Here is an 11777-nt window from a genome sequence, read left to right on the forward strand (position 1 = left end):
TTTAAAGTTTTAAAGTTTAGAATATATATGTGATACAATAAAAAGCTGAATTGTCACACCCGGCCCTGAGCGGCGGAAACAGCCGGGCGCGCGCGAGTGGGGATTGATAATTAAGCACGGGCCATTGCAAACATTTATAGTAAGATTTTCATTGCGCATGAAATGTTTAATACAAATACATTACATTGTTCAAAAATTACATAAAAACATCCAAGTATAAAACTGTTGAAGATTTCCACGCCCTATCCCCTTGCGCGGCGGGAACAACCACGCGCATCGAAGGGATAGAACTAAAATCTTCCAAAAAGCTAGTTTTATATGTTCAGCGTGAGGTGCTCTAAGTGTGACTCCATGCGCTACCTAGTTATCTCCTGAAAGACACGTAAAAACATTTGAATCAGTATAAACTGAGTGAGTTCACAAGTTTTAGTAACTATATAAATCGCATTGCATCATAGTCTTGATAAAATCATATTGAAACACATTTCTGATTTCATGTCTAAACATATACTTGATAATCCGTATGAAAACATAGATCTGACACATATTTCTGATAAAAGTCGTTCCGCGGGCTACGCGCGATCATTACTGGAAGTGTGCTCGTCCATGCAAAGTGGCGCTGCCACTACGAGCTAAATAATATAATGCCGTCCCGCGGTTTACGCGTGGACATTTCTGAAAAACCGTGCTCGTCTATGCAAAGAGGCGCTGCCCCTACGAGCTAATTAATAATTCCGTCCCGCGGGTTACGCACGGACGTTGTGCCGGAAAACAAGGCGCTCGTCCATGCAAAGAGGCGCGACCCCTACGAGCGGGCTCAAACCCATAGTACTGCCCCATGACCATACTAGGCACTCGTCCATGCAAAGAGGTGCGACCCCTACGAGTGGGTGGATCAAACCAGCAGTCCCTACCCTTAGAGTTCCAATGGTAAAGTGATCACTTACTCGAGTTCTAGCGCACATACATCGAAAACCTTAGATAACCGTTCGCATTGCTCATCATGAAATATAATTTAAACACATAATCGCTTGCATAGCTTGTAAGTATACCATGATAAAACATTATTTAAGTACGTGTCCCTCGCCCCGAAAACAGTTTAAAAACAGTGAAAACAGCGAGAATAGGGGCTGTGAGACTCACCTGTGGTTCTTGTTAAGGGATTAATCGAGATTCGGGTTTTCTTGGTGTTGGCCTCGGAATTGAAGGTCTAGAATGCGATTAAATAACAAGAAGTATATATATTAAGATCAAGAATTAGGAGAATATAAGGGTTGGAAAGCAGATCTCAAGGTTATATTCTTGGCTTACCTGGTAACAGGATTGGAAACGAAAACAACGGATGCTTGGGAGATGATTAGTGCAAGTTGCAGTTCTTAAGAGAGAAGTTTGAAGTGTGTTTTGGGTGATAATTTAGGTTACATATTTATAGGCAATCTCAAGGGAACACAATCCCTTGCTTTAGGGGATTGTAATCTCTTCATATCTAGGTGTGATGATGATAAAGTATGGAAATTATTATTATTTATTTAAGAGTGGAGTAGTGGATAAAAGATTTTGATTTGATTTGGACAGGACATGCAGGTCTGTGGTTGGTGGGAGTAGGGTGGCTGACAGTTGACTTTTCATGTTACAGTGTGCTTTTTCAGGTACTTTGTCAGTGTACAGTAAAAAGTGGAAAATCTCTGAAACACGCTACTGTTTCCCTTTGGGCGGGAGTAATCTCCTTACAACTGGAGAATAGACTAAGTGTTCTGCGCGTATTACTTTGTGCGCATAGCTTTCTGCGTGAAGGACATTTCTTTGCTGCGGGTAGGTGCGTGACCTTCTCGCAGTCAGGGACATTGAGTTTCATTTGTAGATTCTCCAGGTGGTCTTGGTATTTCAACATAGTGATCAGTCATGTTGAAGTCAATTCCATCTTGGAGCTTCAGACAAACTAGTTCTCAATGTTCCCGTCATGCGGGAAGGTTAGTTCCCCTTCCGCACGCGCATAAACGATTTGGGATGCACCCGCCTTAGCATCATGCGAGACGGTCAACCCATTAGACAACATTAAGTTATAGAAACATAAAACCAATACACTCGCGCATGGCGCATATAACATATGCCCACGCAGGTTCTTAACATGGCGCCTATAACAAAATGCACGCGCTGATTAACATAGCGCGCTCGCGCAGGGCGCACATAACAATGCACGCGCTGATTAACATAGCGCGCTCGCGCAGGGCGCACATAACAAATGCACGCGCTGATTAACATAGCGCGCTTAATATTTACAACCACCTAATTATTAGGTTGATTACTTGGTTTATAGGATTGAGAAATTTACCGGGTGTCACATTCTCCCCCTGTTAAGCGAATTTCGTCCCGAAATTTAGGAGACGTTGCTGGCAGAAGCCATGTTCTGAAAGAGGTGTGGGTATTTCTGGCGCATTTGATCTTCTCTTTCCCAAGTGAATTCAGGCCCACGCCTTGAGTTCCATTGAACCTTTACTAACTTGATTCGACTTCTGCGCAACTTTTGTTCTTTCCAATCGGTTACGGCTATAGGCTCTTCTACGAAGTGCAGTTGTTTGTCGATGTGAATCTCTTCCAACGGTAAAATCAACGTTTCATCAGATTAACACTTTTTGAGGTTGGACACATGAAACGTATCATGAACTCCACTGAGTTCGGCGGGTAAACGGAGTTTATAAGCAACCGGACCGATCCTTTCCAGGATCTCAAATGGTCCAATGTAGCGCGGATTCAACTTTCCTCGCTTGCCGAAACGGGGGACTCCTTTCCATGGAGAGACTTTCAAAAGTACTTTATCCCCTACTTGAAATTCCAATGGTTTCCTTCGCACATCTGCGTAGCTCTTCTGTCTATCGCGCGCTGTCTTAAGGCGATCCCTTATCTGAAAAATCTTGTCTGTTGTTTCTTGGATCAATTCTGGACCAGTCATATGCTTGTCACCCACTTCAGCCCAGCACAGTGGGGATCTACACTTGCGCCCATACAAAGCTTCGAACGGCGCAGCCTTGATGCTGGTGTGATAACTGTTGTTGTAAGAAAATTCAACCAAAGGGAGGTGAGTATCCCAGCTACCACCGAAATCGATTGCGCACGCGCGCAGCATATCTTCCAATGTCTGGATTGTTCGCTCGCTTTGCCCATCCGTTTGGGGATGATATGCCGTACTCATGTCAAGACGAGTACCTAAAGCCCCTTGTAACGATCTCCAAAACCTTGATGTGAACCGACTATCTCTATCAGAAATGATGGACACTGGGACTCCATGTTTTGAAACTACTTCTCGAATATATAGTCGGGCTAACTTTTCCATCTTATCGGTTTCCTTGATCGGCAGGAAGTGCGCTGACTTAGTTAGCCGATCTACAATAACCCAGATCGTGTCATAACCCCCAGGTGTCCTTGGCAGTTTGGTGATGAAGTCCATAGAGATTTGTTCCCACTTCCACATGGGAATTTCTGGCTGCTGAAGTAACCCCGACGGCTTCTGATATTCAGCCTTTACTTTTGAACACGTCAGGCACTTACTGACATACGTCGCGATGGCGCCTTTAAGATTGGGCCACCAATACAGCGCTCTAACATCTTGGTACATCTTGTCTGCGCCAGGATGTACGGAATACCGCGTCTTGTGAGCCTCGTTTAATACTCGCTCGCGCAATCCTCCCTTGAGAGGGACCCATATGCGGTTAGCGAAATATAGATTGCCGTTCTTAAGTTCCAAATTCTTAATCATACCCCCAAGGGATTCGTTTTTAGCAAACTCTGGTTTCAAAGCTTCTTGCTGAGCGTCTCGGATGCTGGTAAAGAGATCTGCGCGAATGGTCAGCCTTAGAGCCTTGACTCGTAGTGTTTTTATTCGCTCCTTCCTGCTTAGCGCGTCTGCCACCACATTCGCCTTTCCAGGGTGATACTTTATTTCACAATCATAATCGTTCAACAATTCAACCCATCTTCGTTGCCTCATGTTTAAATCCTTTTGATCAAATATATGTTGAAGGCTCTTGTGATCCGTAAAGATTATACACTTTGTACCATAGAGGTAATGGCGCCAAATCTTTAGCGCGAAGACAACCGCTCCAAGTTCCAGATCATGCGTTGTGTAGTTCTTTTCATTGGTCTTGAGTTGGCGCGAGGCATACGCTATGACTTTGTCTCGCTGCATAAGGACACATCCGAGTCCCTGATGTGAAGCGTCGCAATAAACGACGATGTCGTCCGTCCCCTCGGGCAGAGACAAAATTGGCGCACTACATAACTTCTGTTTCAACATTTGAAACGCTGCTTCCTGATTTTCGCCCCAAACAAACTTCTTGTCTTTCTGAGTTAGCGCGGTCAGAGGTAGAGCTATCTTGGAGAAGTTCTCAATGAAGCGTCGATAGTAGCCAGCTAGTCCTAGGAATTGCCTCACCTCAGTTGGGGTTTTTGGCGCTTCCCAGTTTTCGATGGCCTTGACTTTGGAAGGATCAACGTGTATTCCTTTCTCGTTTACAACGTGACCGAGAAAGTGAACTTCTCTAAGCCAAAACTCGCACTTGGAAAACTTCGCATACAACTTTTCTTTCCTCAACAATTCCAAAATCAATCTCAGGTGCTGCTGATGCTCGGCCTTGGTCCGAGAATAAATCAGAATATCATCTATAAATACAATCACAAACTTGTCCAAGTATGGTTTGCACACGCGGTTCATCAGATCCATGAATACAGCCGGCGCATTAGTTAGCCCGAAAGGCATCACTAAGAACTCATAATGGCCGTATCTAGTTCGGAAGGCTGTTTTCGGCACATCTTCCTCATGGACCCTAAGTTGGTGGTATCCGGACCGTAGATCTATCTTCGAATAATAACTGGATCCTTGCAACTGGTCAAATAAGTCGTCAATCCTCGGTAAGGGGTACCGATTCTTGACTGTCAGCTTATTCAGCTCCCTGTAGTCAATACACATTCTGAACGAACCATCCTTCTTCTTAACAAACAGTACTGGAGCTCCCCAAGGTGAAAAGCTTGGGCGTATGAAACCCTTATCCAATAGTTCCTGTAACTGATTGGATAGCTCTTGCATCTCAGATGGAGCTAGTCGATAAGGCGCTCGAGCTACTGGCGCAGCTCCTGGGACCAAATCAATACGAAACTCGACTTGTCGCGGCGGCGGTAATCCGGGCAAATCTTCAGGAAAAACTTCTGGAAATTCGCGCACTACTGGTAAGTCTTCAATTCTTCGCTCATCTCCTTTCTTCTCTACTACATGCGCCAGGAAGGCGTAGCACCCTTTCCTTAGGCACTTGCGCGCCTTTAGGTACGAAATCAGTTTTGTCGCAACTCCCCTTCTTTCCCCTTGAATTACCAAGGTTTCTCCATTCAACAGTGGGACCCGAACCTGCTTCTCATGGCAAATAACTTCCGCGTGGTTCTCGACTAACCAATCCATACCTATCACAATGTCAAAACTTCCCAAGTCTATTGGCAACAAGTTAATATTGAACCCGTGACCTCCCATGACTATTACACATTGTTCAGTTCTTTCGTTCGCGCATAACTGCCTACCATTGGCTAGTTCTATAGTATAAGGTGTGTCTAGCCTACTGGTTGCTAGGCCTAGGGAGTCTTTAAACTCAGCGGATATAAAACTTAGGTCAGCGCCAGTATCAAATAAGACAGATGCAAAATGTCCGTTAAGCAAAAACGTACCAGTTACCACATTCGGCTCTTCTTTAGCTTCGCCTGCGCCGATCACAAAAGCTCTCCCGCGAGCTTGGTTTCCCTTTTGCGGGCAATCCCGACTAAAATGCCCTGGCTTCCCGCATGCGTAGCAGTTGTCGCTCGCTCCAGCTTCTCTGACACGGCAATTCATCGTCTTGTGTCCTAGTCTGCCACATTTGGCACATTCGATTCTTGCGCATTCACCCTCGTGGTGATACTTGCATTTGTTGCACCATGGGCGAAGCCCGCTGTATCCTTTCCTTGATGGCTCCGCGGCTTGGATCGCGTAAGCCCTTGCGCTCTCCTGCTTCTTGAACGGTGGTTGCTTGGAGTCGGACCCTCGGTGGTGAGAGTTCCACTTCCTCTTGGGATCAGAGGTTCGCTGCTCGATTCCGCGCGTAGATAACATACCCGCACGGACCGTATCCCTTGTAAGGGTGATGGCCCGCGCTACCGCCTCATCAAAGGTTGGAGGCGCTGCGGCGTTGAGCGGAACCCTAACAACAGGAGGTAACCCAAAGATATACCTCTCGATCTTCTTTTCCTCCGTGTTTGCCATGTCTGGCACCAACTGGCAAAGCTCGTTGAACCGGTTGTTGTAGGCGTCGATATCCATTCCTACCATGGTGTGGTTCCAGAATTCCTGTTGTAGGTTCTGAATTTCTGCGCGAGAGCAGAACTTTCTCATCAACATTTCCTTCAGTTCCTCCCAGGTCTTGTGAAGAGCAACTTCTCGCCCCAAGGTTTTCGTTTGAAGCTTCCACCAAGACGAAGCTGCTTCCTGGAACATGCAGGTCGCGTAAAGGACCTTCTGGTTCTCACTACATCCGCTAATGGAGAGAACTGTCTCCATCTTGTCAATCCAGTTGTAGAGCCCAATGGCCCCTTCGGTACCCTTGAATGGCCAAGGCTTACAGGCCATGAATGTCTTGTAGGAGCATCCTTTGTCCAAGGCTCTTGATTCGGGTTCTGGGGTCTCATTCTGACGACCCTGACTTGATTCGGCCTTGCTGGCCTCATGTGTTGCGATTGCTTGCGCGATTATTTCCGCGAGTTCCTCGGGTGTCATGGTAATTCCCTTGGCTTTAGTTGGAGGCATTCTCGCTTTAAAAGAGTGAAAACATATCAATCTTAGCGCATGTATTCTGAGCACATAATATTATCATTATTTACTAGACACTGTGTGACCCGTGTTCCTAAGTGTGTGTATAGTTTCTTTTGAAAATATTTCATGCGATTTCCCCCAACGGTTATAGTCTAGGTTAAAACTTCTTTTCCTAGTTCGCTATAACCAGTGCTCTGATACCAATCTGTCACACCCGGCCCTGAGCGGCGGAAACAGCCGGGCGCGCGCGAGTGGGGATTGATAATTAAGCACGGGCCATTGCAAACATTTATAGTAAGATTTTCATTGCGCATGAAATGTTTAATACAAATACATTACATTGTTCAAAAATTACATAAAAACATCCAAGTATAAAACTGTTGAAGATTTCCACGCCCTATCCCCTTGCGCGGCGGGAACAACCACGCGCATCGAAGGGATAGAACTAAAATCTTCCAAAAAGCTAGTTTTAGATGTTCAGCGTGAGGTGCTCTAAGTGTGACTCCATGCGCTACCTAGTTATCTCCTGAAAGACACGTAAAAACATTTGAATCAGTATAAACTGAGTGAGTTCACAAGTTTTAGTAACTATATAAATCGCATTGCATCATAGTCTTGATAAAATCATATTGAAACACATTTCTGATTTCATGTCTAAACATATACTTGATAATCCGTATGAAAACATAGATCTGACACATATTTCTGATAAAAGTCGTTCCGCGGGCTACGCGCGATCATTACTGGAAGTGTGCTCGTCCATGCAAAGTGGCGCTGCCACTACGAGCTAAATAATATAATGCCGTCCCGCGGTTTACGCGTGGACATTTCTGAAAAACCGTGCTCGTCTATGCAAAGAGGCGCTGCCCCTACGAGCTAATTAATAATTCCGTCCCGCGGGTTACGCACGGACGTTGTGCCGGAAAACAAGGCGCTCGTCCATGCAAAGAGGCGCGACCCCTACGAGCGGGCTCAAACCCATAGTACTGCCCCATGACCATACTAGGCACTCGTCCATGCAAAGAGGTGCGACCCCTACGAGTGGGTGGATCAAACCAGCAGTCCCTACCCTTAGAGTTCCAATGGTAAAGTGATCACTTACTCGAGTTCTAGCGCACATACATCGAAAACCTTAGATAACCGTTCGCATTGCTCATCATGAAATATAATTTAAACACATAATCGCTTGCATAGCTTGTAAGTATACCATGATAAAACATTATTTAAGTACGTGTCCCTCGCCCCGAAAACAGTTTAAAAACAGTGAAAACAGCGAGAATAGGGGCTGTGAGACTCACCTGTGGTTCTTGTTAAGGGATTAATCGAGATTCGGGTTTTCTTGGTGTTGGCCTCGGAATTGAAGGTCTAGAATGCGATTAAATAACAAGAAGTATATATATTAAGATCAAGAATTAGGAGAATATAAGGGTTGGAAAGCAGATCTCAAGGTTATATTCTTGGCTTACCTGGTAACAGGATTGGAAACGAAAACAACGGATGCTTGGGAGATGATTAGTGCAAGTTGCAGTTCTTAAGAGAGAAGTTTGAAGTGTGTTTTGGGTGATAATTTAGGTTACATATTTATAGGCAATCTCAAGGGAACACAATCCCTTGCTTTAGGGGATTGTAATCTCTTCATATCTAGGTGTGATGATGATAAAGTATGGAAATTATTATTATTTATTTAAGAGTGGAGTAGTGGATACAAGATTTTGATTTGATTTGGACAGGACATGCAGGTCTGTGGTTGGTGGGAGTAGGGTGGCTGACAGTTGACTTTTCATGTTACAGTGTGCTTTTTCAGGTACTTTGTCAGTGTACAGTAAAAAGTGGAAAATCTCTGAAACACGCTACTGTTTCCCTTTGGGCGGGAGTAATCTCCTTACAACTGGAGAATAGACTAAGTGTTCTGCGCGTATTACTTTGTGCGCATAGCTTTCTGCGTGAAGGACATTTCTTTGCTGCGGGTAGGTGCGTGACCTTCTCGCAGTCAGGGACATTGAGTTTCATTTGTAGATTCTCCAGGTGGTCTTGGTATTTCAACATAGTGATCAGTCATGTTGAAGTCAATTCCATCTTGGAGCTTCAGACAAACTAGTTCTCAATGTTCCCGCCATGCGGGAAGGTTAGTTCCCCTTCCGCACGCGCATAAACGATTTGGGATGCACCCGCCTTAGCATCATGCGAGACGGTCAACCCATTAGACAACATTAAGTTATAGAAACATAAAACCAATACACTCGCGCATGGCGCATATAACATATGCCCACGCAGGTTCTTAACATGGCGCCTATAACAAAATGCACGCGCTGATTAACATAGCGCGCTCGCGCAGGGCGCACATCACGCGCTGATTAACATAGCGCGCTCGCGCAGGGCGCACATAACAAATGCACGCGCTGATTAACATAGCGCGCTTAATATTTACAACCACCTAATTATTAGGTTGATTACTTGGTTTATAGGATTGAGAAATTTACCGGGTGTCACATGAATATTGCCATCAAATACAATATTTTATGGTTGTAAATTAATGTTTGGTTTGAAGCGTACCAATTCAAGTATCCGGATATGGACGCTCACTTTTTGTTTCCAAATTCTTAATTTATTTGATAAGGTTCTCACTTGTGTTATGTTGTTGGATCGACAGTTTAGAATTTTAAAGTTGCATATGTACTCGGGTCGTGCCGTACTTAAATAGATCAGATTATGTTAAGACTTAAGACGATCGCTAACATTCATTTGCAAAGTACTATTGGCCAAAAATTTAAACAAAACCAATGAATTCGACTCAACTGAATCTTTTTTTATTTTTTTGTCTTCATTTCCAATTTGAAGGTGGAGGGAAAAACTAAAAACTAAAATATCAAACTTCATTAGTAAATAAAAAATAAAAGAAATCAAAAGTGTTGTACAAGGATAGTCTTGGGGCTGAATTGTAATTATTTATAGTCTATGGTATAAATGAGCTCCTAAAAGTCAGCAGATTTTATTGCTTTCAGTTTGTTTACTTTGAATAATTACGTTTAGTCTTTGGTTGTTATGGCAGCCCGATTGTTAGGGTATTAGCCGTTTGATTTATTTTCTATTTAAGGGTCATGTTCCCTGATTGAATGTATGCAGTTTGAAGTTTTCAATATAAACTTTAAACTGATTGCTATCATATTCTTACTATAATTCCTATTCAATATCCATCAGATTGGTATCAAGAGCCAACTTGTATCGATCCCTTATCAAAACCCTAACAGATTTGTTTCTTTACCAAAACCCTAACTCTTGTATTCAGCTAGCAATATATGGCTGATCAAACAAGCACTCTCCCCACAGCTCAAACTCCAATTCATGTGTTCAAAGGAGAAGGCTATGAGTATTGGTGTGTTCGATTGAAGACCGTACTAAGGTCCCGAGATCTATGGGATTTTGTGACTGATGGATATGATGATGCAGAAAAAGACTCTGGGAAACTAAAGAATTCTCAAAAACGGGATGCTCATGCAATGGCAATTATTCAACAAGTTGTTCATGATCAACTCTTTTCACGCATTGCTGCTGCTTCCACGGCTAAGGAAGTGTTGGAAATACTGAAGATGGAATTCCAAGGAGATTCTCAAGTGAAGGCCATTAGGTTGCAAGGTTTAAGAAGAGACTTTGAGAACCTTGCCATGAAGGAAACAGAAGGTATTGGTGAATATTTTGGAAGAGTTATGACACTAGTCAGTCAGAAACGGGCCTACGGAGAAACAATTCCTGATCAAACTATTGTTGAGAAAGTACTTCGTAGTCTTATGCCCAAGTTTGATTATGTTGTACCCTCTATAGAGGTTGGTCATGATCTCTCTCAACTGACACCGGTAAAACTTATGGGATGCCTTCAATCACAAGAGGAAATGCTGAATAGTAGATCCACTCCTGGAAAACAAAGCAATGGCGATGAGCAAGCCCTTCAAACCATGCAAGAAGGCAACATATCATTCAAGAATCACTCCTCCTTTAGAGGAAGGGGCATGCTATCCTTTAGAGGTAGAGGTAGAGGGAGAAGTCAAGAAAGAGGAAAAATCCCTCAATGTGATCACTGCAACAAGCTAGGTTATGTCAACAAGGACTGTTGGTATCTTAATGAACCATCTAGTGCAAACTTGGCAACTGATTCAGAAGACAATCATGATGAAAATGACCAATACTTGTTCATGGCTTGTATAGATGATCAATTATCTCTTATGGGAGAAAATGGAAACAAAGATGACACCTCCTACCTGTGGTTCCTTGATTCAAGTGCCTCTAATCAAATGACCGGCTCCAAAGAAAGTTTCACTTCCTTAGATGATAAGTTCAAAATAACTGTCAGGCTTGGTGACCAGTAAGCTTTATCCGTGGAAGGAAAGGGCATCGTTAAAATTGTTGCTCCTAATAGTCAAACTCTGTTGTTAGATGATGTGTATTATGCTCCACAAATGGGTTATAACCTACTGAGTGTTGGACAGTTGATGAGAAAGGGGTATTCCCTCCTCTTTGATGACGGGAAATGCATAATCAAAAGCAAGACATCCGGGCTTACTCTCATGCAGGTGCCTGTTCAGAATAACAACATGTTTTGCTTAATGCTGTCGAGTCTGTGTGTGCAGCAGCTGTTGAAACTCAATGTGCTCCACAAACTATAGATGAAGTGTCCGTTCTATGGCATAAGAGGTATGGCCACTATCAATTTCAAAGTTTAAAATTATTACATGATAGAAGAATGGCTATTGGTCTGCCTAGCATTCAACAAGCAGACAAGTGTGAAGGTTGTGTAATAGGCAAACAAGCAAAGGAATCCTTTCCCTTTAAGTCATTGAGAGCTACCAAGCCTTAGGAGTTGGTGCACTCAGATGTTTGTGGAGCTATGCAGGCCACAAGCCTACGAGGAAGTAAGTTTTATTTGCTATTCATTGATGATTATACAAGAATGTGTGGGTCT

General features: G+C 43.6%; 1 protein-coding gene across 1 annotated transcript; it reads left to right on the forward strand.

Annotated features, from left to right (window-relative positions):
- The first annotated feature begins 10119 nt into the window (after positions 1-10119).
- Positions 10120-11184, forward strand: LOC143615865 (uncharacterized). Its single transcript, XM_077088873.1, has one exon. The coding sequence runs from the start codon at positions 10120-10122 to the stop codon at positions 11182-11184; it is 1065 nt and encodes a 354-aa protein (XP_076944988.1).
- Positions 11185-11777: the final 593 nt, after the last annotated feature.

This window comes from Bidens hawaiensis, unplaced genomic scaffold, assembly GCF_021521415.1.
Source record: "Bidens hawaiensis isolate Kalapana, Puna unplaced genomic scaffold, B.hawaiensis_p1.1 tig00044769_1, whole genome shotgun sequence".
Lineage (NCBI taxonomy): Eukaryota > Viridiplantae > Streptophyta > Magnoliopsida > Asterales > Asteraceae > Bidens > Bidens hawaiensis.

What these genes read in the sequence shown, in the direction of transcription:
- LOC143615865 (XM_077088873.1), top strand. Translation starts at nt 10,120, where the DNA reads ATGGCTGATCAAACAAGCACTCTCCCCACAGCTCAAACTCCAATTCAT.